The 27,536-nt window shown below is 31.1% G+C and overlaps 1 protein-coding gene across 1 annotated transcript; it reads right to left on the reverse strand.

Moving 5' to 3' along the window:
* Positions 1 to 4,852: 4,852 nt before the first annotated feature.
* On the reverse strand, positions 4,853 to 9,506 carry LOC114297781 (phospho-2-dehydro-3-deoxyheptonate aldolase 1, chloroplastic). The gene is made up of 5 exons (XM_028242257.2): positions 8,575 to 9,506; positions 8,014 to 8,291; positions 6,612 to 6,888; positions 6,255 to 6,500; positions 4,853 to 5,328 (listed from the first exon to the last, which is right to left on the reverse strand). The coding sequence occupies exons 1-5, from the start codon at positions 9,352 to 9,354 to the stop codon at positions 5,071 to 5,073; spliced, it is 1,839 nt and encodes a 612-aa protein (XP_028098058.2). The 5' UTR covers positions 9,355 to 9,506; the 3' UTR covers positions 4,853 to 5,070.
* Positions 9,507 to 27,536: the final 18,030 nt, after the last annotated feature.

The raw sequence follows: 27,536 nt of genomic DNA on the forward strand, positions 1-27,536 counted from the left end.
TTTCTAAAGCTGCTAGGACATGATCTGAATATTATAAATTCTTATTTTATACCTTCATAAGTGATAAATAGAAGGGTTTGATTGATGCAGTGGCTGAGTTGTTTTCAAATACTTCACACAGGTTTTGTGTGAGGCATTTGTACAACAATTTTAAGGGTGAACACAAGGGATTGGTTCTGAAAGATCTGTTGTGGAAGGCTGCCAGGGCAACTGCTATTCCTGCATTTACTAGAGTGGTGGAAAAGATTAAAGAAGTTTATTGTAAGGCATATGCTTGGTTAGTACAAAGACCACCAATTCATTGGTGTAGGAGCCACTTCAACACTTTTCCAAAGTGTGACATTTTACTAAACAATCTATGTGAGCGCTTCAATTCAAGCATCTTGGAAGCTAGGAGTAAACCTATGGTGACAATGTTAGAGAAAATTAGGTTGTTGTTGATGGACACAGTATAAAAGTGACAGGGTGCATAAGATCAAAACACTTGTTGATGAGCACACTTGTAATAGGTCTTTTGATGTGGCATATGTGAGTTCCAAATGAATTGTGAAAAGCTACTTTGAAAGAATTAGGTTAAATCCTACATGGCTAATTCAGTCATTAGCAGACACAATTTAAAGTGAGTACAATGTCAAAGTTAACTTACAAAGAGTGAGAAGGGCAAGAAAGAAAGTGTTGACACTGGTAGAGAGTACTGCAACTGAGCAATTTGCACTGTTATGGAGTTACATTAAGGAGATTAGGAGTACCAATTTTGAGACAACAGTGTGCATGAAGGTGAAACAAGTTCTAAAGGTTAATGAAGGGAGTAATGCAAGGGTTAATGGTGGAAGTAATACAAAGTTAAAGTTCAAAATGATGTACTTGTGTTCGGGTCCATTAAAGAAAGCTTTTATGAATGCTTATAGGCCAATGATACGGGTTGATGGATGCCATTTGAAAGGGTCACATGGTGGTATTTTCTTGATTGCTGTTGGGATAGATGCAAACAATTGTGTATTTCCATTTGCCTTTGTAATTGTTAAGAAAGTGAAGAAGAAAACATGGTTGTGGTTTCTAAAGCTGCTACGACATGATTTGAATATTATAAATTCTCATTGTTATACCTTCATGAGTGATAAACAGAAGGGTTTGATTAATGCAATGGTTGAGTTGTTTTCAAATAATTCACACAAGTTTTGTGTGAGACATTTGTACAACAATTTTAAAGGTGAATACAAGGGGTTAGTTCTGAAAGATCTGTTATGGAAGGCTATCAGGGCAACTACTATTCCTGTTACCAGAGTGATGGAAGAGATTAAAAGTTTATTGTAAGGCATATGCTTGGTCAGTACAAAGACCACCAATTCATTGGAGTAGGAGCCACCTCAACACTTTTTCAAAGTGTGACATTTTACTAAACAATCTATGTGAGTGCTTCAATTCAATGTGCTAACAATGTTGGAGAAGATTAGGTTGTTATTGGTTGACACAGTATAAAAAAGAAGAGATACAATGCAAAGGCACAATAGTCCTATATGTTCTAAGACTCAGAATCAGTTGGAGAAAATGAAAGTGGATGCAGCTGGATAGATTCCTAGATGGAATGGCAATGAGCAATTTGAGGTTGTAGGGCCATATGATAAGCAATACAAGATGGATTTGCAAGCTTGGAGTTATAGCTGCAGGAAGTGGGATCTGCTAGGCATTCCATGTGCCCATGTTGTGGCTACTACAAATTACTTGGGTCAAAAACCATAAAAATATGTTCATCAGTACTACAAGGTGGAGACTTATCTAAAGATCTATGACAACATGTTGAGTCCTATTAATGATAAAGAAATGTAGCCAAGAATTGAGTATGCAAATGTGCTGTCACTTGATGTGAAGAAGAGCGTTGGGAGGGCTAAACTAAATAAAAGAAAAGAGATTGAGGCACCAACTGAAGGAACAAAGCTAGAAAGGCAGGACACTCAAATGACTTGTAAGAATTATGAGAAGGTGGGACACAACAGGAGAAGTTGCAAGGTGAAAGGCAAATTCAACTACATGCAAGAAAACGTAAGTTAAGTTATTGTTTATCAATTTTGTTTATTTTATTTCATGTTTGTCAACATTGTTTCATGCATGCAATCATGTTTTTCAGCCTGCATGGGGCCAACCTAAAGGGAGCCAATCTTAGGGAAACCAAACTCAAGAAAGCCAACCTCAGAGTCAAGTAACTACAAAAAAAAGTAAGGTCAGGCCACACAGAAGACAAAAGAAACTGGCTATAAGTGCAATAATTTTTTTTTTAATAGTAACTTAACTGTCCTATATTTGATTGCGTTTAATTGTGGATAATTCAATCTTAATGCAGGTTAAAAGGAGAGTGGTACAAGAAAGTCAGTCAACTCCATCTCCAATGAGTTCAACCACCTCACCAAAGTAGGGTCAAATGATGTGGAGAGACAAGCTAGTGTACAATGCTAGTGGCCTTAAAATAACATCCAGTGAACAGAAGAAGAAAGCACATGGAGATTGAATCCACTGCACAGAAGAAGAAAGCATCCACTGCACAGAAGATTGAAGAAACATTTTTTGTTTTTGGATGGTAATCATTTAGGATACTAATCACTTTTTTGGAAATCAGCATTGAACATCACTTTGTCATTGGGGCTTTTTGTACATGTAATGTTTTTTTTTTTTTTTTGGAATGGTTGCCCTAAATTTCTTAACTACGTAAAGGTTGTGTTTTGGTTGTCATAAACAATTGTGTGTTTTCAAAACTTGAATGACAAATTTATGAATGTTGGTTTTGTGCAAGATGCTCTATTTTATGGATGCTGATCTAATTTGTATGTAAATTTATGAATGTTGGTTTTGTGCATGCTACTCTACTTTAGTAGGATCCATGTGGTTAGAATTCCTTAGCATGATTTCAAATAACTACTTTTGTATTATTTCAAATCCATCATGACATGATAAAGTTATTCAATTCAATCTTAAAATTCATAAGTAAACTATCAAATCTAATTTGAGTTATTCTCCTCCAATAACTAATGTCAAATTCATGCATTTCAAGTCCACATCCATCCAAATAGACTCTAAATGATATTCCAATCATAGCACTCCGAAAAATGAAATTTTTTTGCCAGATGATAAGTCCAAAAATTTGGTTATATCAAAGAAAAGTTAGATCCACCATTGTCTTGGCAGTGCAATTGTTGTCTCTACTTCTCTACCTAGCTTTTACTTTCTCTATTTGACCTTATATCCACTGAATGGAAGTTCTGGATAGCTAAAATCTATCCATGTAGTTGTTGATTTATGACCTTATATCCACTAATTATTTTTTGACTTAATGGTGACACTGTTTTTTTTATTTTTTTATAATTAATTAAATGGTGATGCTCTTTTTTTTTTAAAAGTGAATACAAATTGTTTTTCAAGGGACAAACAAATGGTGTGATGCTTTTTTTTTTTTCTTTTCTTTCAGAGTTCAACCTTAACACAAAATATGAAATTTTCATTCAAAATACTTCCCTCATAACATTTCATATATAATATTTCCCCCATTGCATTCATTCATTCATTGATAATAGTCTCCCCCTTCTCCCGTTACATTCTTTCTTACACTACATTACAAACCACATTGATACAATGATGCACTATGATACGGCCAAGTATATCCATAGCTTTCTCTCTCTTCCATTCCTTGTCTGTAGTCTTACTTCTAGCTTATTGACTTTTTTCAACAACCCATGGATGATTTGCACTACCCCGCGAGCACATTGGTAGGTCCACCCTGGTGAACTGATTATAATCATTACTGGGATAATTGAGGAACCTCCTACCAGGATTTGCATCAGTCCATGATATTTGTATCACCCTTCGTCTTCCATAGAAGATGCACCTGACGTCTTCCATGTCACTTGAGCTCCATCTTCCCTTAGTTGAGCTCCATTTTCCCTGATTTCTTGACCCTCTATTCCTCATTCTCTCTCACCCACCCAAATGATGCTCCGGTTTTTTTTTTTTTTTTTTTTTTTTTTTTTTTTTTTTTTTTTAACTTGCTTGTGTTAAATAGCAGAAGGGAGAGGTTGAATATGGGAGGAAAGACTACAATTTGCCTCCAAAAGATAGTTTAGGGGGAAAGCGCAATACATTCCGCCCAATTATAGATAAAATGTGACGGTATGGGCTAAATTGATCATTTTTTTTGAAAGTTTAGGTATAAAATTGATATTAATCGTAGTATGGAGATCAAATTGAAAAACGTGTGAACGTTTAAGGGACAAAATGATATTTCCCCAAACAAACAACTCAAGATTTGTATGCAATGAGCCCAAAAAGAACCAGCAACTAAGCATACCATACCACCAAAACAGAGATTATATGCAAGTTTATTTAAAATCACACTAAATATCAGACACAAACATTAGGCTTCTAAACAAGTTCAAAGTTGAACCAAAACTGTAACAGTTAAGAGGGTACTGAACTAGCCACATACAGTTTTAATCTTATACTTTGACCTTGATCCATTTTCAACCATAAACTCCAAATGACTGGCAGTTGTTGGCTCAATCAAATGGCTGTAAGCTACACTATTAGTGCAACTAATAATCAGAATACAAAAATTAAAAACTGATAATAAAAAATTAAATGTAAAAAATCATACATAATCACCTTCCCAATGATTGACTTTTAAAATGTAATTAAATTATTTTTAGCGCATAAATTTGTTTAAATGATTAACTTTTAAAATGTATTTAATTTATTTTTAACACATAAGTTATAGACAAAAGTTACAATAAACAAACACTACCAATTTCTAAAATAAAAATTAATCATAAGCAACTCCAATAAACTACACTATTCCACTAAAACACCATTTATCAATGCATAATGCAGCCATAATTTGTTGCTTTATTACCGTCTCTTCAGAGTTCTCAAACCATCACTTCACAATATACACATACAATACATGACATGACATACTTTAAAACTAAAACAGCCAAAATACAATATTGTACTTATACAGCCCAGTGATGCAAATTTAGATATTAAAAAGAAGCAACAATATTTGGAGGGTCTCTTGATGAAGCCATTTTACAGCTTTAATGAATTCTGTGATCCGAGCCGCCTCTTTCGTAGTCGCTCTGCAATGATGAAAGCAAGCTCCAGAGATTGAGAAGCGTTAAGCCTAGGATCACAGTGGGTGTGGTAGCGCGAACTCAGGTCATCAAAGGTCACAGTTCGTGACCCACCAATGCACTCTGTCACATTTTGGCCAGTCATCTCTAAATGAACTCCACCCGGGTGACTTCCTTCTTGCTCATGCACATCAAAGAAGGCTCTCACTTCGGCCTGTTCATATGAAACGCAAAATTTTAATATTTTCAACGAATAATTTTAATTAGTTTCCATCAAACGACAAATTTCCATGATAAGTAAATTGGCTTGTATGCGGGGATTAATGAAAATAAAATTCATAATTTAACCTATCAAAGACGAGGACACCACCACACCTACCAACCAAAGAAATGTCTTACTTGCGTCATTGAATACACGTTCAAGGAATCTAACCAAAGAAATGTCTCACTTTCCCACCAACCACACCTTATTTATAATCTTGTTCCAAGTCTCTTCGCTAAGAAATGAATAACCATCTTCACTGTAAGCTAAACAATGCCCCATAATTCAAGGTGGTTCAACTAAGTAGGCCCACCCTCAGGATTGAGCCAAGGCTCAATTATCCAGCTTATCGAATAAAAAAAGAATAAATTCCAAAACAATGGACCCTCTTCTTACGATCATGCACGTGGCATAGATCCTGATGTTCTAAGAGAAGCGATCATTGATGAGTAATGTGATTTTTCATACTATGACTCTTTACCAAATAATTAAAAGTGATGTGGCAGAAAATTATTCACACACATAATTCTCACAATTCCATTGCAGAAAATCAAGCTTATATTGGTCAATTCGTAACAAACAGTATAACAAAAAGCATCTTAAAAGCCACAGCTTTAATGGGAATTTGGCCAACTCATGTATACAAAACTATTACATAGTGCTTCATTTTAGAAAGTACTTATAAATGGACATACCATTATTTGCAATTAGTTTTGGGCATGAATTAGTATTTATGTTGGTGTCATCCCGAGTGCCTAGTTCCATTTTCGTTCTTATTGATGCCATTGTGTAGGTTAAATTAAGTAAATCATTCAAATTGAATAAAAAATCCAACCCAAAAAAAAAAAAGGAAAAAAATAGAAAAGTGAGCACTTTACCCTGATGGCATCGAAGGGGCGAGTTTTGAGACCGCAAGGAGCCTTGATGGTGTTGCCATGCATAGGATCACTAACCCAAGTTACAATTTGCCCTGCCCTGCGAACTGCCCTAATTAGATGAGGAAGCTTCACCCTCATGTTCTCTGCTCCCATTCTTGTGATAATTGTAATCCTCCCTGGTTTGTTCTGAGGATTCAATATCTCAATGAGCTTAACCAGCTCATTAGGGTCCATTTTGTCACTCACCTGTTTTAAAGCAATTTTATTAGGCCACCTATTCTTACTCCACATATTACACATCAACCTAACATTCGACATAAATAAACAACCTAAATAAGACTAAAATAATGAAGTTACCTTAATTCCAAGGGGATTAGCAATTCCTCTCAAGAACTCAACATGGGCACCATCAAGTTGCCGAGTTCGTTCCCCAGCCCAGAGGAAATGAGCAGAACAATCATAGTACAAGCCGGAAGTTGAATCCATCCTGGTAAGTGACTGCTCATAAGGCAAGAGCAAGCACTCATGCGATGTCCAAAAATCAGTGGTTGTCATGATAGGATGATCAACTGTAAGTCCAGCAGCAGACATGAATCCAAGGGCCTCATCAACTCGGTTAGCTAGTTCCCGATACCTGATGTGCCATGACAACAATAAACCTTGTAAGATCTAAATACACAGTAACTTAACCCACCCTAACTCAAATATGCACCGAGCGTCCAACAAAACCTAGTTTTAAGTTCAAAATTCCCAAGCACTAATAATAAAAGTGCAAGGCAAAAAGTCTGTTAACACGTAAGAGCATCTCTCAAGGACATGTTAAGAAGATGCTCTCATAAAAAAAATGGTTAGTTAGGCCATCTCCAATTCTTATTCAAAATTGTACTAAAAAGTAGATAATTTTTTTGAATAAAAGCTTTATTTGATATGAACCACTCGCTGGATAAACTCATATTTAAGCATAAATTCTTGTAAAAGCTTCACTAATGGCAAAGTGGTGATTTTGAGAGCAACAAAATAGCCTTGAAATTTTTGAATAAACATTTGAGTCTCCCTTGATTTGGATTGAGAAAAATTCAATTTCATGTAAGTTTGGGTTTAAGTTTGAGTCAAGAATTGGAGTTCTTGAGAGGAATTGCTAAATGCATATATTAAGAATTGGAGTTCTTACTTTTGGGAACTCCAATGCATATATTATCTAAAATGCTAACCAGTCAATCGGTAAGTTGTTTGCTATATGTGGTTAGCACTTTAGCTAGCCACGGCGGCATGCACAAGCCTCTCAGCTTCAATTAAACCGCTATCTTCCAAGATAAATAAATAAATAGACCGTTCAACCCAATTAAAATATAGCCTTTGGTGGCATTGGGGTGGTTGAGTTGGTTGCTCGCATCTAACTGTTGGTGGTTGTTGGGGAGTGGCTTTCTCTCCACGTGGAGATGCTACCGGCCTAAACTTTCACCATCTCCACTACAGATACTCTCATCGACAGCTATTATATTGTATAAATCCAAATATATATATATACATATATAATACCAGTGACATTGATAGAGGACTAAATAGAATTGAAATTCAACATAAAAGCTCTAAAATGACAAAATTATAAGAAGCCATAAATATCAACAAAGCACATGAAAGTGACCTAGAATCAGAATGTTCATTTGTTTTTAAACAGAAATATTCCAAAGAAAATCTTTCAAGCTAAAGCAGGATTAGGAAACAAAACAAAACATCACTGTGGCTGAACTGGGCATACCTATCTCCCTGCTCACTGTGCTCTGTGAAATCCATATTCCACTGGGTGACTCGTTGCATGGCGGCGTACCCTCCGGTGGCGAAAGCCCTCAAGAGATTGAGAGTTGCTGCAGATTGACAGTAGGCTCTGATCAACCTCTGTGGGTCCGGAGTTCTCGACTTCAAATCGAAGGCGTCTCCATTGATATTGTCACCTCTGTAACTCGGAAGCTTCACACCATTCTTCTCTTCAAATGGATCCGATCTGGGTTTCGCAAACTGACCGGCCATTCTTCCCACCTAAATCACCAATACCCAGAATCCAAATTTCGTTCAATTTCAATAAAAACACCAAAACAAGACAAAAATGAGCTTGATTACCAATACCCAGAATCCAAATTCCGTTCAATTTGAATAAATAAATTATTAAAAAAAAAAAAAACACCAAAACAATATCAAATCAACAGAGAAAAATGACCTCGATTACCAATACCCAGAATCCAAACTTTGTTCAATTTCAATAGAAACACCAAAACAAGCTCAAATAGACAAAAATTAAAGAAAGAGAAAAGAAAAAACTGACCTTGATTACTGGCATTTGTCCACCGAACATCAACACAGCACCCATCTGGAGGATAATCCTGAAAGTGTCTCGAATGTTATTCGCGTGAAACTCCTTGAAACTCTCAGCGCAATCTCCACCTTGAAGCAAAAACGCATTGCCCATGGCAGCCTCGCCGAGGCGTTCCTCGAGATGCCTAGCCTCTCCGGCGAACACAATCGGAGGGAACGCATCGAGGGTTTTGAGAACCGTTTCGAGCTCTTCCTGATCTGGGTACTCCGGAAGCTGAAGAGCCTTCTTCGCCTTCCAGCTATCGACAGTCCATTTCTTCGGAACAGTATCAGGCTTCGTCACCGTCGCGGCCGCCGAGGTTGCCGCCGCCGCCGAAGTGGTTGGCTTCGGTGGCTTGTCGGAGACGATGGGGTTCTTGGAGGGCTCGGGGGAATGGACGGCGGAGATGGGTTTGACGGATCTGAGGGATTTGGGGAGAGAAGGCTGGTGGGTTTGGGAAGAAGATGAGAGAGATTGGGTTTGAATCAAAGTTTTGGTAGGAAGGAGAGAACTAGTGCTAGCAATAGCCATTACTGGATTTGTGTTTTTTTTTTTTTTTTTTTTTTTTTTTTTTTTGCAGAGAGAGATTTTAGAGAGAGAAAGTGGGGGTACCTTTTGCGTGTGAGTTTGAAGGGTACCTGAAGAGAAGAGGGAGGGGAGAGAAGGGGTTTTATAGGGTTGGTTTAGGTGGGTCTGGTAAAACCGTGGTGGAGGTGGTAGTTGAGAAAAAGGGTATTTTGGTAACTTCATAAAATCATCAACAACATTTGAAGAGAAAAAGTCAATCACTTTTGTGGACTTTTTAATGAGCTTTGCCACTTAATTTTGGAATCATTTTTTGGGCATGAGAGAGAGAGAGATGACGAGTCAGCTGGGTTAGCCTAGCCATGAAACTGAAAAGTAGGTATTTATTTATGATGTAAGGCTTTTAAACTGAAAATTAATTCACTAATGGTTTCTTCATAAATCCACGAGTTTTGTTCCCTGAGTAGGGCGAGTCAAGCTGAGTTGAATCAAGTTTTGTAATACGTTGTTGAAGTTTGGATTTAAAATTTAACGAAATTAAGGCTTTGTTGTTATTTTAGTAATTTTTTAATTTTTAATTAAAATATAAGGTAAAAAAATTAGTATCTTTGAAATAATTTTTTTATTTTTTACGAAATGATATGTAAAAAGTAAAAAAATATATATATATTTGACTTTTTAATATAAGTTATAAGTTTTTTAATTTTTTTAATAATTTTTAACTTTTAGACTAAAATATTCGCATGCCAAACAAGACCTCAAAATGCATTTAAATTTGATTTATTAATATAATAAGCCGACCTTTAATGAATTTTTAAGGGCAAATTACATATACACTCCTCGAGGTTTGGCTAAATTACAGATACCCCCCTGAGGTTTCAGAAATTACATCCCGCCCCCTGAGGTTTGTATTTTCATAACAATTTGCCCCCTGAGATTTATATTTCATAACAAATTACCCCCTAATTTCTTATGCAAATATAGCATTCAGGGAGGAATTCGTAATTTCTGAAACCTCAGGGGGGCATCTGTAATTTAGCCAAACCTCGAGGGGTGTATATGTAATTTGCCCAATTTTGGAACCTATCGGGCTCTAATATCTTAATTTTTTATAGTGTATATAAATTTAGCGAATTAAGATCTTGTTTGGGAACATATTTTTTAGTAATTTTTTAACTTTTTAATTAAAATATGATGTAAAAAAATTAATATATTTGGAATGAATTTTTAATTTTTTACTAAAAGATGTACAAAAAGTAAAGAGAAAAGAGAATTTTTAACTTTTTAGTATAAGTTATTGACTTTTTGATATTTTTAATGACTTTTTCGCTCTTAAGCCAAAAAGTAGGATTGTCAAACGAGACCTTAGTTGATTAAATTTAGTTTAACAATTTAACAAATTTTAACATGTGTTTAAGTTTAATTTAATTGCATAACGAGTCAATCTTAAATGAAATTTTAACGAATTATACATGAGTAGCCCTACAAATGAAATGAATTTTTAACGTGTAATTATAAAATTAATCACTTAAAAAAGCCAACTAATAAATGTAACATAAAAAAAAATGGCCAATCAGATGACTTTCGCATCAAATCATGAAATTCACATGTAAGTCTTATATTTTAGTGAATATATTAATATTTAGGTCACGTTTGACATATTACAAAAAATTTAAAAAGTTAAAAAATTATTTAAAAAATTAAAAAATTAATACTATTCATCAAAAGTCAACAATTACGGCTGCACAACTCCCAATCTTAATTTTTTCTTACAAATTAATTTTTATAATTTTTTATTACACATTTTTCAATAAAAAGTTAAAAAGTTAACCCAAACATCCATATTTTCTTCCTCAATTTTTTAGTCCAAAAAGATAAAAAATATACTTATTTAGGACACCCCAAACAATCACATGCCAATTAACAAAGAAGCTTGTGAATAAGAAGGGATTTAATCTATTTAAAATTATAATTATTGTTTAGTGTTTATATAAAAAAAATTTCCAAAAGTATTAAATGAAGGAAATTGTTAATAGTTTTTTTTTTTTGGATTAGATTCCCTCTAGTTCCAGATCAAGAGTGGATAGTGTTGTTCGGACTTGTGAGACTTACCACGAGTCCTAATTCGATGATTATAATTGTTTAGGTTGTCGGACCCTTTGCGTGTATCATCTATAACAAAATTAAGCTGATTTGATAATTTTAACTTGTTTAATTTATCACTTTTGTCTTAAAAAAATAAAATACATGATAAATGTGCTTTTGAAAATAGATTATCCATTGCTTTGATGATAAATGCGATAAACTGAATATGTCACGATTATCGAATCGATCTAATTTTTTTGTGAATGATAAACGCAAATTTTTTTACAAATGAACAATTTAAATTATTGAAACAGGACCTAAACAACACCATCCAATCTAAATTTGAATTGAAAGGAGTCCAATTTTTTTTTTGGCTGCCCTTAAAAATAGGAAATAGCTAACAATTATTATTGAAATTTAAAATTTTGTCTGAAATTATTTTTAAAAAATTTACACTGAATAATAATAATTAGTTAAATTTTCACATATTAAATTTCATTAAGTATACTATCATGGAAAGCAAATTGGTGTAAATTTTTAGCTAATATTATTAAGTGTAAATAATAATTGTTAAGGGCAGCCAAAATTTCAATAATCTTTCCACGATAGTATACTTAATGAAATTTAATATGTGAAAATTTAACTAACAATTATTATTCAGTGTAAATTTTTAAAAAATAATTTCAGTTTAGTAGTAAAATTTATGTACATTAATAATTAAAGTCTTAAATTTTTTTCTATAAATTTATAATTATTTTGTACAACCACTTCCAAGTGGTAATTCTTCCAAAATTTAATGTGAAAGCTCTCAAATCAATATTAGTTTAAAGAAACTTTTAAAAGTGGGAAAGGGATCCGCTTCCTTTTCAGTCATGTTCTGTCTAGCCATGTCTTGCACTCTCTAGTAGATGAAGACGTGTGGCAACCAGGGATCCAAAGGTGAGGGAGAGGCCACATTTTGTACATGTCAGTTGACCAGCCGGACGACTACCTAGACAACTAGTGCAATACTTGTCTATCGTGGCTGTCACCCTCATCAACTGCGACTGTCACTTTGTTACCGGATGACCAGTCGAATGATCCTAAAAAAATACAAGAAAATAGCCAGATTGAATAGTGCTGAAGAGGAGGTGGATCCGTGGAAAAGAGTATGCTGTTCAAATAAATTTCATCCATTGATAATGTCAAGTGGGTGGAATGTAGGGATGACAATTTGAAACCGGCCCGACGGGGACCCGACCTCCCGACCCCGAATGGAATGGTTTTTCCCCGAAAAAAACTCCCCATGGGCCAGGGATGGTATTAAAAAATAAATCCCCGATTACTTTCGGGCCGGGGACGGTGATACCTTCCCTAGCCTCGGACCCGCCCCGACCTCGTCCCCGTCCCCGTCCCCGTCCCCCGTCCCCGTTTCCCCGATAGGAAATTACAGATATAACCCTCCTATATATATATATATATGTTTCCTAATGAAGATGTAAACAAACACTACACTAACCCTTGCCTCCCTCTCTCTCTCAAACCCTCGCCTTCCTCTCTCTCTCTCAAACCCTCGCCTCCCTCCGATCTCCATCCCTCCTTCCGACCTCACTGCCTCACACTGACCACCATCACTGTCTCCGTCCGATCTGCCTCACGCCAATCTCTCTCCCTCCCTCCAATCTCACGCTGATCTCTCTCCCTTCATCCGATCTACCTCACGACGATCTCTCTGCCTCCCTCCGATCGCCATCGTCCCTCCATTCCGTCTGAGCTCAGATTGTTGTCGTCGTCCCTCCAATCTGCCTCTCGCTTCTGTGGCATCATTCAACCATCTGAGCCTCTAATGAAGATGAAGAAAAAGATTTGTTAAATTTTTTTATTTTTTATTTTTATTTTTTTACATTTGATGAATATAGGGATAATTTTTTTACATTTGATGAATATAGGGATAAAATGATCTATTTAGATCATTTTTTATAATTATTTTTTATTTTTATTTTTATTTTTTATATTTTTATAAATATAGGGATAAAATGATCTATTTAGATATGTTGATGATTGTTTGTGTTGTTGATGAGTCTCTGCTCAGATTTGTTGTTGTTGGATGTTTATGTTGTTGTTGTTGTTTTTTTTTTTTTTTTTAAAAAATTTTAGCCGGGGAATTATCGGGGTCGGGGAAACCCGATCCCCGTTGGGGGACGGGGGCGGGGGTGGTGATAGGCTCCCCGTCGAGGATCGGGGCCAGGGACGGAAAAATTTGTACCATCGGGGATTGGGGACGGGAAGTGTGATCCCCGACCCCGCCCCGCCCCGTTGCCATTCCTAGTGGAATGGAAGCATTTAAAGAAATTGTATATTGCACAATTTTGATAGTTGGTAACTCTTTTAATTGGTTTCACTTTTACTTGTTGAGGAATGGATGTGCCTTTTCCCTCTCACTTTCTCCCCCGTACTATTCTCTCGTGGATACTCTCCTTGTAGTTGATTTTGATAATATAAGAATTAGGGGGTGGAATTAAAAAATTTAGGAAAGATTATAAAATTAAAAAAAAAATTGACTCCGACAATAAATCAAAAACTAACTTTTTAATTGATTCAATTTAAATTTTAAACTTTTAAAGTAATATAACGGAATAAGGGTAATTTAGACAAATTGATCATTTTTTGTTGGTTATGTTGAATGACAACAATGGCTATGAATTGGGGAAGAAATAAGAGGGGCAACAGTGAGCTGGAAAAGGAGAGAAGTAGCGGTGGACAAGAAAAATAGATGGAGGCTTGACAATGGATTGATGAAGAAAAAAGGGTGGTGATGGATAACGGTAGAGTGGGAGATGGTTGTCAACAGTAATGAAGGAGAAAAAAAAATAGTTAAATTGTCTAAATTATCCCTTTTAACATATATAAATAGATTGTTAGAATTTATTTGCTCTTGAAATTTTAGGATTTAAATTGAAACAATTAAAAAAAATAGACTTTGATTTGTTACTAAGCTAAAACCTTAATTTTTTATATATATATATTTTTTAATTTTTTCAAAATTTTAGGGAAATTAACAACTCAATAGAAGTTCTAAATAAATTACAAATTAGTAATAAACGTTATCAATAATAAGAGTCTTAAACTTTTCCATTTCTATAATATTTTTTTTGGGGATAAATTGCAAATAAGCTCCTTGATATTTGCTTAAAATACAAATATGGTTATGAAAATTACAAATACTCCTTTGTCATAATTTTTTATTTAACAAAAAAAAATGAAATTCTTAATTATTCTCCTATATAACAATAAAATTATCTGAATTATTAATTGAAACATATTTTTGATATTATTAAAAACTATTAATTGACTTGATAATTTATTAATAAAACGGGTCATTTGTTATGTGGTTAGAAATTTGAAGAAGCAAAATGTAATTTTTAGAATCATAGGGGCCAATTCGCATTTTTAAGTATATCTCAGAAGATGCATTTATAATTCATATTTTTTGAAAGTATAGCTGGATAGTAATTCCCTCAAAATTTTATGTAGAAGGAATCAAATTAAAAATATCAAACAAAATTTTAGAGTATTAGACATTTTTCGTGCAAATCAAACACACAAGTTTTTAGTGATTTGTGAATGAAATTTTTTTTGAATAATAATAAATATGAATTAAAAAAATTATATTACAGCACCAAAATTAAATTCATATAACCATTCAGTCTAATTGTATGCTTTAAGAGATCAGAATAAAAGTTTTATTTATTTATTTAATTTTTTTTTGTTCTTTGGAAAAGAAAAATAAAAAAGAAAAAAAAAGAAAGATGGGGCCATGACACCACCTTAACTACTCGGCTCCGTCATTGATAACACTAATTAATATGAAATAGAGGAAAAACACTAATTAATCAGTGAATTGTGCCTTTACAGCACTACCAATAAGGGCATTCCTACCCTTCCCATCCTTTAGAGCATCCTCGTCAAGTCCTTCAAACTTTATTTTTCAATTAAAAACTTCAAAAATGAGGCTGCATCAAACTCGTGTGAAACTTATCAAAATTTACGATCGGTACAGTAACTTGTTATAACAAATAAGGTACTGTTCATCGCTATTTGTGTGTTATCAGATGTCCGACCGAAAGTCCCGCCAGTCAATCAGTCAACGACAATTTTTTTTTTTTTGCTTTTTTAAGAATTGTTTGACTGATAACTTATTAATTTAATAAAAAAGAAAGACTAACAAACACAATAAGAAAATAATATTTAATAAGAATAAATTAGAATAAAGAGTTTGATGCAGTAAGTTCTAAAAGATATAATTTCGTTTAGGAACAGGCTAATTTAGTAACTTTTTGACTATTTGGCTAAAATATGAGCTAAAAAAAAATTAGTATGTTTGAGATGACTTTTTACAAAAAGATATGCAAAAGTAGAGAGAAAAGATAATCTTTAACTTTTTGGTATGGATTGTTGGCTTTTTAACTTTTTTAATAACTTTTTGACTTTTTGACTAAACGGGCTGGTTCCCAAAAGATTAAAAAGTTTGGTGAGGATGCTCTTAGAAGATTTTCTTTGAAAAAAACTATAATAAAAGAAATTTATGAATAAAAATTAACTTTTTATTTCTTTTCTTTTTCCTCACAAATTCAAGATCCACAAACAACTTGACATTTCATAAAAATAATGAAACTAAAAGTTTGATTCAAATCTCTAGTTTTGAACTCTTGATGGAAGGTAAAGATATTTTCATTCATTCATTTTTTGTAATCCTGTGACGTCAATATTATTGCCTAAGAGTACTCATATCAATCTCAACAAATTTTGAGGCAAATTATAATTCAATGGTCTTTTTTTTTTTTTTTTGACCATTTACACACAAATTTTAATTTATGAACTTATATAACTAAGATTTTTTAGGCTTTCAAATCTTATTAAATTTTTAATAGTCAGAGTTACCTCTCAAACAATGATTGTTCATAATTTATGATTATCTATAAAAGAAAATGATGATTTGACATTTATTTTGATTTTTAAAATTTTCAAACATCAACTTTCAAATTGAAAAAATTTTAAAAAAAATTATGTGCAAAAAAAGCTTGTTTGGTTCCAGTTTTCAAAAAATAATTTTCAGAAAATTTTACTTTTTTATTTTTCGTATTTTAATGTTTTCAATGATTTTTTAAATATTTTAAGCAATTTTTTTTTTAATTTTTAGACACACCTAACATAAACACACTTAAAAAGTATAATAGTTGTAAAAAAATCTTTAAAAAATACACTAAATACCAAAAAATACAAAAAAAAAGAGAAAATTTAGTATATTTTCTTATTTTTGTATATTTATTAATTTTTTAAAATATTTTTTTCACAAATATTTTATTATTTAGATACATCTAAGTAAAGTGCATCTAAAAAAATAAAAAAATTACTTAAAATTTAAAAAATATTCACTGAAAAAAAAACACAAAAAACAAAAAACTCATTTTTCAAAAAACTGAATTCAGAAAACTAAAACCAAACACACTGAATAAATTTTTTTTTTTTGAAAAAATTTAAAGAACCAAATTAATTTTTTTATGCAAAATTGAAAATTTTGTGTTTATAAGGAAGTATGATCATAGAACATTGATGTGCAAAACTAAGAAAAAAAAAATTAAAAATGAAAAAACTAATAACGTTCTCAGTTTTAAAATTGAAAAAAAAAAACTGATAATGTTTTTGGTTTTATCAAATAATTGAATCAAAGTAGAAGGACAAAAACGTCTAATCTCATCCTCTGTTTTTTTATCAGTTAATGAAATAATTATCTGAAACATTACTATGCAAAACTAATAATGTTCTTAGTTTTAAAAACTGAAAAAAAATGATAATATTATCAATTTTACTAAATAGGATTTATTGATTTAAAAAATCTTAGATAGGACCTGAGTTAATATAATATTTATAAATAGGACTTTTATAGACAATTAACTTTTTTTTTTTTTTTTTCCATTTTAGTTATCCACCTTTTTTTTAATGGTCATTCCATCATATATATTGTAAGTCTATTTTAATAAAATTACCAGTTGGTACATGCAATGAGTGGGCAATTTAAATAAATAAAAATAAAACAAAATATTTAGTATATGTTTTTTTTTTTAAAAAAAAAAATTCTTTCTTTAGTCTTTCTTTTTCTATTTTAAGGCCTAGTTTGGGAAGACTAAAATAAGTGTACTTTTTGACTTTTTATGAAATATGGGTTGGGTTTGGATTGGATTTGAAGTGATGTGTTAGAGAAGTGATGTGACCTAAATAAGATGATGTGACTTAAATAGGATAGTGACTTTTTGACTTCTTGTCTTTTTTCAATCTTTCCAAACTATTTTTGTCTTCTTTTGAATGGAAAGTGAATTTCTGATCTGGCATAAAAATATTAAAAAATATGGGTTTAGCCAATGGATTTGTTTCTTCTGACAAGGAAATATAGTCATGTTAAAAATTGTTGAGTGTCACGTGTGTGATAGACCCAAGTTTTTGGAGATTTGCTTTCCAATTTAAAGAAACAGCAATGATAGAGGGTCCAAATTTTGTGGCTCAAATGTGGCTCAAATGGTCAAAACGACGTCGTTTTGAGTACAAAACAACATCAAAATGGCCAAAACGACGTCGTTTTGGCCATTTGAACCACATTTGAGCCACAGAATTAGGCCCCAAATATTTTTCTTAAAGAAAATTGAGTGTAGCGAGATTGATGTTGTTGATCTAGGAATGGCTGAACCTGTGAACCTGAGGTTGGTGCTATGTTTATAAGATACAATTTTGTATTATGGACTATTTTAGGGGGAAAGTTATAATCAGTTTTTTTTGTTAAAAGTTGATTAAAAATTGATTATAATCAGTTTTTTAATTAAAAGTTAATTAAAAATTGATTATAATCAGCTTTTTGTGAGAGAGAAAAGTGAGTTATAATCTGAGAAGTGGATTATAACCTACTTTTCAAAAGACCTATATGAATTCATAGTATAAGATTTATTGGATAGATCATTCATGAAAAAATTTAAATTAATTAAACATTTATAACTTACAAAAAGACCACGCTTATGTCTAAAAGGCATAAACAATTAGTACGATTTTGATAATTTTTTAAGTTATTATTCCGCTTGATTATGGGATTAAACCAATTAGTACGATTTTGATAATTTTTTAAGTTATTATTCCGCTTAATTATGGGATTATATTTGTCCGATTAATTTCATATTTTATACGAAAGATATACGTAACTAATCGTATAATATGATTGACTTGGATCATCAAATATAGTCAGAACAAATCTCTTGGGACGTGACATCATGGGTGCTGTCATAGAACCCCTCCCCCCTCCCCCCGCCCCGCGAATGATTCATCTCCATATTACTATTCTCTATATTTCATTATATTCTATTTTATAAGTCTTATTTCGGCCCGATAATGATTATTCAAACTGTTCATATTGTAAATCTCGTAATAAAAATTGTTTGTGCAGAAATTAATTTTATCGGATATCGATAAATAATTAAATAAAATCACAATTTATTATATAAAATTGATAATTCAAGTTTAAACTCATAATTGTTGTTCATTTTAAAAAATATATATAATTTATTCATTTGTCTAGTGATATTCAATGAAATTAATTTTTTTATATAAACTGTTTTTACTATAAGATATACAAAATAAATATAGTTTGAATTATCATTACGAATTCAGAATAAAACTCATAAAAATAAAATAGAATGTAGTAAAACATGAAAGACAATAATATGGAGAAGAGTTATAGTTCCCCTTGCTCTAGTCCATTGAAATCTACACAAAAGCATGGAAAAATCTGCTAAATCTACTTCAATTTTCTTGGGAGAAATGCAAGTCAGTGTACTTGAAAAAAAAATTCAAATAAATGAAAAGTTTATAAATATTAATACTTAAATACATAAATTTTTTTATTAATTTGTAATTTTTTTCAAAAAGCCACTGGGATGTAATTTTCTCTATTCTCTTCTCCTTCTTCTTTGTCTGGTGTTTTAAGTTGATAAAAAGTTGATTTTTTAGCTTTTTTTTAATTTTTTTGCTAAAAAAATTGATTTTTTTGTGACTTTTTTTTTTTATTTTTTGTATAAAAAAGTTAAAAAGTCAAAAAAAATTAACTTTTTGTTAAGTCCCCAAATTGCCCGTGTGATTCAACATAAAAATAGTACTACTTTGTGCGTGTTTGAGAAAAGTGGATTTTTTTTGGTAGGTTTTTTTAGTTGTAAAATATTATTGGAGATTTTTTTTTTGTATTTGGAAAAATAGTTGAGTTTTTTTGTGGTTGGGTATGATGTTTATAAGAGAAAAAGTGAAATGATTATTGGATTTGATGTAATATTTTATTTGAATTTATTTATTTTTATTTTGTAACTAATTTGTCTTCTAGTGAAAAAAAACTAAAAAAAATCTTTCCCAAACACAATATCATTGTTGCCTGAGTCACTGGAGTCAAGAAAACTTAATTCTTTCACAACTATATGCATTCTTTTTTCTTTATTGTATCGAGAAATTTTTTAGTGTGAATAGAGTAAGTGTCGTGTGGTACTTTTCTCTTCTCTCATTGGTTGAGAGAGTGGGGCTATATTTATGTATTGAGTGATGGGGAGACAACATAGGAGGCTATGGTATTTGTAATTGGTTGAAGACACCACGTGACATACCACATGGTACCCCATCTGCACCCAATGATTTTTCCATTGTATCACATAAGTTTTTACAAATTTAAATGAATTGATAAGAGTAATGTTAAGAATCTCAAATGTTTTATTAAATATTTTTATCAAATGTCTTACATGAATGTAAGAACTACAGGTATGAGTTTCACATCTATGTAAGACATTTGGTAGAACATTTGATAAAATATTTGGAATTCCTAATATTTTTCAATTAATATTCAACTCACACATTTTTATAAAATCACTTATATAAATTTGTAAAAATTTATGTTTCTATTAAAGTTACTAATGGTGTACATTACGCACCGAAACATTTTCCTAAAATAATACAATTTTCATCCATAATTCAAACCAGAATATTCCCATAGAATATGATGATGGAGGAATCTATACGGCTGGATCAAGATATGCAACATGTGAAAAAGTGTGATTTAAGATCCGGATTGATATCTGTTAAAAAAAAAGAAAAAAAGATCCGGTTTGATATGATCTTTGCGAAATGATTAAGTTAGAAAATAATTTTAGAGTTCAGGATTTTAATGAAAATACAAGTCTTATGAGTGATTTAGCTCAATTAGTGATGTCAAGTTAGAAACTAATTTTAGAGTTCAGGATTTCAATGAAAATACAAGCTTTACGAGTGATTTAGCTCAATCGGTGATGGCATGTCGTCTCTTATAGTTTGTTGGATTGGAGATATTGAGCAAGTGTTTGGAATGAATTTTTAAATTTTTTTAACAAATGATAAATAATTTAGTATTTTTTTAACTTTTAATTATATACACATCAAGATATACATATTTTCTAAAAAATATTTTGAATGCACCCACCTAATTTCTCTCCACATATGTAACAAATATTGTACTTTATAAACAAACAGTAAGACAAAATTAAATAAAAAAATATAGAATTTGATATTTATAACAAAATAAATCATGAGTTTTAATTTTATCAATTTAAATCATATTCTTTTAATTTATTTTCAATATAAAGTATTTATCTATTTTCGTTAAGTAAAACTGATGAAAAATTAAAATTTTAGTTATTAAACTCAATATAGATGTACATAAAATATCTAAAATATCTTTTATGGTTGAATTTAGCGACTAAGATATTATGTTTTTGTCAGTTTTATTTTATGAAAATAGATAAATAATTTAAATTAAAAATAAATTAAAATATTATTTAAATTGATCAAATTAAAAATTAAAGATTTAGTTTGTTGTAAGCTTGAGGATTTGTCAAGTGTGGCTCATAGCTTAAAGCCTAAGAGAGCATAGTCAGGCCCAGGTCTCACTTTGAGTGGCTTGAAATGGTCAATCAGACAAACAACTGAGCTAATAGGCCAACTAATTTGAAGGGTGTATCTAAGATTAGACAATTACAACTGAGCTAAGCCATGTAAGTCGAGCCATGCAAAAACCAGATGCCTAATTAATAGCCTTTTTTTTTTTTTTTTCAAATGAAGACTTTCATAGATCAAGATATTAAATGTAGGGATAATGTAGATACTCAAAAGTGATATGTTTAAATGTAATTACATATTCCTCAAAACAAAAAAGAAAATTATGTAATTACAAAAATGACCCTCTTCAATTTCACAAAAAACCAGCCTTATCATTGTTTGATGATTTTATTATTGTTATTATTATTATTATTTATTTATTTTTTGAAAATCACATGTTAGTGAAATTTTTAAAAATTGTGAAAAAAAAAAATTATAATTTATTTTTTAATATTTGTTAAATTTATCACTAATCTGAGAATAATTTTTCAAACATCCATTGAAGTGAAATTTCTCTCTTCATTTTTTGGGACTTACGTATAGGTCTTAATATGTGACTTTATGATGACTAATAGTGTTTTTCATCAAGCAATATTAAAAAACATCACTAAATTTTAATTTTTTAGAGACAGTTTAAAAATTTTGTCATAAAAAATATCACTAATTATAAGTTTTAGTGACAATTTAAATAAATCGTCAAAAAAAGTCACCAATTTTCAACTTTCAGCGATAACTTAAAAAAATTGTCATAGAAAAATGTCACTAGTTGTAAGTTTTAGCAACAATTTATAAAAATTGTGACAAAAAAAGTTATTAATTGTTAATTTTTAGTGATATGTAAAAATTCATCACAAAAAAATTATTTATTTACGATTTTGTTATGACTTATTTTCAATAGGATTTGATGGAAATTAAATCTAACTATTAAGACCTATTGGTAGTTACCTTTATTTATTATTATTTTTTCTAAGATATTTAATCAGTAATACTATAAACTCATAAACTTTATCCTGAATTTTATTCAAAAATATCAATTTATAATTTAAATTCCTTTATATGTGGACTCAACACTATACCAATTTAAAATCTACCACACAAACACATCATCCAGAAAAATCTAAAATGATACATTTGGTAACAATAGCATTCACCATGTTAAATAGAAAAGGAAAATCTGGGATGATAAATACAATTTTGTTTTTTTTTTTTTTATATAAAACAAGTCACACAAAATGATATGTCAAAAATATTTTATAATGATGGGTCTTTTGATTTTCAACAAGTAGATGTCAGTTGGCCATATATAAATGTTTTGTACATAAATTCTGATAATATATCATTTTTATTATTATTATTTTTTAAAAATATAATAATAATAATAATTAGGAGGTCCTAAATAATCCGTCTGATTCATTCACCTACCCTCCTCCACTTGGTGCACCATTCTTCACCGACTCTTTTTTCCCCCAACAACAACAATAGACATCTCTCCTCTATTTTCTCTCCATCCAAACACACCTGTTGTTCAATAGCAGCACATTGGTATACATGACTTGGCATATTCTAGTAGTGGACTAGTCTTCATTGCATGCACTCAAAGTCATCTACCAACTTTCGTTGAAGCCACCCCACGGTGTGAATAATGCTTGTTTTAAGTTATTACATTTCAATTATTTTATTTTTCACATACAATCATATCATATAATACTTTCCATTTTTCTCCTTTTGGTAGGTGAGAGTGTACTGTAAGGATTGAAATGTTGAACTGTAGATCTCAACATATGACCTCACGACATGCCGGCCACTTATGTTCGTGCCATGTGAGGTTGAAGAAACTTTTCAATTAACATAATATCATGGCGCTGGTTGGGAAGAAAGGGTTGAGGTTATTATAGTCTCAAATTATAAATAAGTCAAAAAAATTTTACTGTTCAAAGTTTAAAAAAAAAAAAAACAAAAAATAGGCTGCAGCTGTCGGCAGTGTAGGCACAGCCTACACTGTCAATTGACAAATTGTTACATCAACTGGTAAATTACGATTTTACCTTTTTATATCAATTTAAAAAATTGTAATCTTAAGGACAAATTTGTCATTTTAATTTCAAACATCATTTCAATACATTTTTCAATACAACAACTCAAAAAAAAATCAATCTCATCTTCCCAAACATAAAAACTAAAATAACCTATTAAAATAGCCAAAAAGTCAAAAAGTCTCTAAAATAGTCATTTCCCAAACGAGACCCATGTGACCTTGTGAGAAATATGCGCTATATGTATTTTATTATATATTTTTGTGGTATATATATGTATTTTTATGATATATGTTATGTAATTTTTTTATAGATTTATGTAATTGTTAAACACTCAACAATGTCACTCACCTCCAGAGTCATTTATTCTTAACACTTAACAGGGTGTGCGCGGTGCGGATTGGTACGGTCTGAGAGAAAAATAGAAATCATATGGCGGGTGGCGGATTGATAAAAGTGTCACTAGAATTTACCATTTTTCTTATCAAAAACCGGCGGTTCGGTTGGCAAATAATGGAGGATTTGCCTTGGCGGTTCAGACGGATTGGCGGTTTATAAAAAATATAATTCAAATTACAAAACTTAAATCAAAGAATAAAAAAAAGACGAGAGATACCGTAATGTTAAGCATCTTGCGAAGCTTTCTTCTGATGCAGCAAGTCTAGCAACAACATGATAATATCAACGACTATGCCATCAATTCATTACAAGCATATGTGGTAGGTACAATAATCAAATACAATACATAAAATTAATATCATTCAGGGTTTACAATATATTGAAAATGTTTACTATTGAAAAGTATTTAGATTGAAAAGTAAGCTGATGCAAGTTTGCAACATGGCCAGAAAAAAAAAAAAGATTGAAAAGTGAATTGGAATCCAACTTTATTTTGGATTACTGACATCTTGAATTTCCCTCGAGCAGTAATGTAATACTATATTCTAAGGTATAGAACAACAAGCAAACTTAAGTAAAAAAGAATTTTTAGAATCTTATAAAACATGATTTAATAGCGGTGCGGGTCGGTGCGGTTTGGAAGAAAAATAGAAACCGGCGGATTGATAAAAGTGTCACTAGAATTTGTTATTTTTCTTATCAAAAACTGGTGGTTCGATTGGCAAATAATAACGAATTTGTCTTGGCAGTACGGTTCGGTGCAGTTTTGACAGTATTATGCACAACCCTACTTACCACTATAATAGAGAAATTTTTCATTTTTTTTTTAAATGTAGAATTTTATATTTGTTTTATATAATTTCGTATTGAATACAAATCTTGTTGATTGATCTTCTCGAATAAGTCTCAAAAATAAAAAATTTAGAGACAATTAGAAATTAGGGTAACTGACCAAAAATATTTACGAATAGGTGGAGTGTAACTCTTTCTTGTAAAAAAATAAAAAAGAAAAAGAAAAAGAAAAATTGCACCCCATAAATATTTTTACTTTTTTGTTAACATTTGCTCACTGATTGATAATTTTTCCAAAATCTAAACTCAAAAAAATATATTATAAAAGTTACAAAAGTTTAAAATTTAGGGTAAATTACACTGACACCTCCTGAGGTTTATATTCATTATAGTTTCTCCCCTTACATTTTGGAAATTCTATCTCCCCCTTGAGATTTAAAGTTTCATTACAGATTCTCCCCTCAAAAATTTAATTTTTTTAAATACTAATTTTGCCCTCATGGGTAAATTATATTGACACCTCTCACATTTTAGAAATTACAATCCCCTCTCTAAGGTTTAAAGTAGCATTATCAATTACCCGCTCGGTTAGTATTGGTTGGAAAAAAAATTCATTGAAAAAAAAATTAATTGAAAAAAAATTTTGTTAGTAAAATTTTTAAATTTTTGTTTAAAAACTAACGTAAGCTCATTTTTTGAATTTACGTTTTTTTCTCAAATTTACAAACTAAGACAATCATTTATAAATCAAAAAAAATTATCAAATAAGTTTTTATAACATTTTTTTTAAAATTTTTGTAAATATAAATTAAAACTGAAAACGAAATGGTTACCAAACAAATTTCAGATGATAAAAATGTCGTAAAATTGACAAATAATTAAATAAGTTATCAACGTAAGAAATGACTTGTCAAAAGATTCTTAGGCTATGTATGTTTGATTTTTAGATTTTTTTTAAAAAAATTAAAAATTAATTTGGTTAAGAAATAAAAAAATAAAAAATAATTATCATTTTTATATAATTTTTATCTTTCGAGTGGTTAGGAATATTTTTTTACAAATTAAATTGAAACAGCCATACGTATGTATATAACCTGCCCAAAAGTTAAAATGATAATTATTTTTTACCCTTAAATGATAATTATTTTTTATTTTTTATTTCTTAACCAAATTAATTTTTAATTTTTTTTTAAAAAAATCAAACCATACATAGCCTAAAAATCTTTTGATAAGTCATTTCTTACGTTGGTAACTTATTTAATTATTTATTAATTTTACGACATTTTTACCAACTGAGACCTGTTTGGTAACCATTTCGTTTTCAATTTTCAATTTATATTTACAAAAATTTTAAAAATTGTCATAAAAACTTATTTGATAATTTTTTGGTTTATAAATGGTTTTCTCAGCCTCCGTTTGGGAAATGGGCTGACTTTTTGGCTTTTTGATTTTTTTGGCTATTTTAGCCTGGGCTAAAAAGCTTGGTTTGAGAAAGACTTTTTGGCTTTTTGACTTTTTTGACTTTTTTGATTTTTTTTTGTGAGAAAAGAGTGTAATGATTATGGATTGGATGTGATGTTTTGTTTTTTGTGACTAAAATAGCCTATTTGAGGAAAAAACGAAGCCTTAGTTTGTAAATTTGAGGAAAAAACGTAAATTCAAATTTACGTTGGTTTTTAAATAAAAATTAAAAAAATTTACTAACAAAAAATTTTTTCAATTACTTTTTGTTTTCAATTAATTTTTTTTAAATAATTTTTTTTCCAACTAATACTAATCGAGGGGGTAATTGATAATGCTATCTTAAACCTTAAGGAGGGGATTATAATTTCTAAAATGTAAGGGGTGTCAATGTAATTTGTCCAATGAAGGCAAAATTGATATTTAAAAAAATTAAATTGCTAAGGGAGGAATCTATAATGAAACTTCAAACCTCAGGGGGGAGATGTAATTTTCAAAAGGTAAGGAGGAACTGTAATAAACTTAAACCTCAGGGAGCGTCAGTGTAATTTACCCTAAAATTTAATAAAAAAGAAAAAGTCAACTTATAATTTTTTACCCATTTGGGTCATATCACCTCTCACATTTTTATTCACAAAAAGACAAAATAGAATAAAAAATTCAAAAAACTAACTTTTTACAAACTTGCCAAAATATAAAATATATGAGTATTATGGTAATTTAGTGGCACATGGAATTTATCTAACTAAAAAAATCTTTTGTGAGACGTAATTTACTATAAAATTGTATTATGGGACCTCTCCAAAAATTTCCTTCAATTTAAATGTAAGTATGGGCTAGATTACAATAGGGACAGGCTTTCTTCCTGGCCCATATCAGATTGGAAAATATTGTTGGGCCTATAAACATTCAACACGAGTCTTGTTTCGATAATTTAAACTGTTTAAGGTGTAAAATTCGTTGATATATATGCCTGTAAAAAATCATATTGATCGAATATCGATACTACTTCATTGGATCGGATTTCTGTTAATCATTCATTTTTCACCATCCATTTTTTTTTAATACAAAACATATTTGATCACGTAGTTATCAATATCCAATTGACATGGTTTTTTACAAACATATAATACTCGATGAGTTCTACACATTCAACGGTTCAAATCATCGAAATAGGATCTATGATAAATTCTAACGGGCCCAATAATATCTTCCAGTATGATCTAGGAATGTAGAAAAGCCAAACCATTACAATAATACAATGTATTTTTTGCAAAGGTCGGTCTGCAAGCTCCCCCCAACCGAGCCCCAGCCATCCCATTAGATGGGATTGAGCCTTGAGGGAATCTGATGGGTTTAGGTCCATTGTTCATGGGCCAGTCCGGATCAGGTTTGACCCTCACCCTGGCAGCCGACCGGACATGGTTGGTAGGGGTGAGCAGCGGATATACTGATCCGCCAAAACCGACCAAACCGAACCGATCCGCCGCATTTTGGACGGATGCGTGATGACGAGCGGACGGTTGCGGATTGATTTTCTCCAATCCGCCAATTTGGCGGACGGATGGCGGATTTGAGATTTTGTGGCCGCAACCGAACCGCCAAACCGCCAAATCGTGAGCACCCCTAGTAATTTATAAAATTTTGTATTTTCAATTTGTTTAAATATTA

The sequence above is a fragment of the Camellia sinensis genome, chromosome 6 (genome assembly GCF_055761805.1).
Source record: "Camellia sinensis isolate YWXY chromosome 6, ASM5576180v1, whole genome shotgun sequence".
NCBI classification, from domain to species: Eukaryota; Viridiplantae; Streptophyta; class Magnoliopsida; order Ericales; family Theaceae; genus Camellia; species Camellia sinensis.

Excerpts from the sequence above, each read along its gene's own strand:
- LOC114297781 (XM_028242257.2), bottom strand. The coding sequence starts at position 9,354 with ATGAAGTTACCAAAATACCCTTTTTCTCAACTACCACCTCCACCACGG. Across the intron at positions 8,292-8,574 it reads GACAAATGCCAGTAATCAAG|GTGGGAAGAATGGCCGGTCA; the intron begins GTCAGTTTTTTC and ends TTGGTGATTTAG. Across the intron at positions 6,889-8,013 it reads CACAGTGAGCAGGGAGATAG|GTATCGGGAACTAGCTAACC; the intron begins GTATGCCCAGTT and ends ATGGCACATCAG.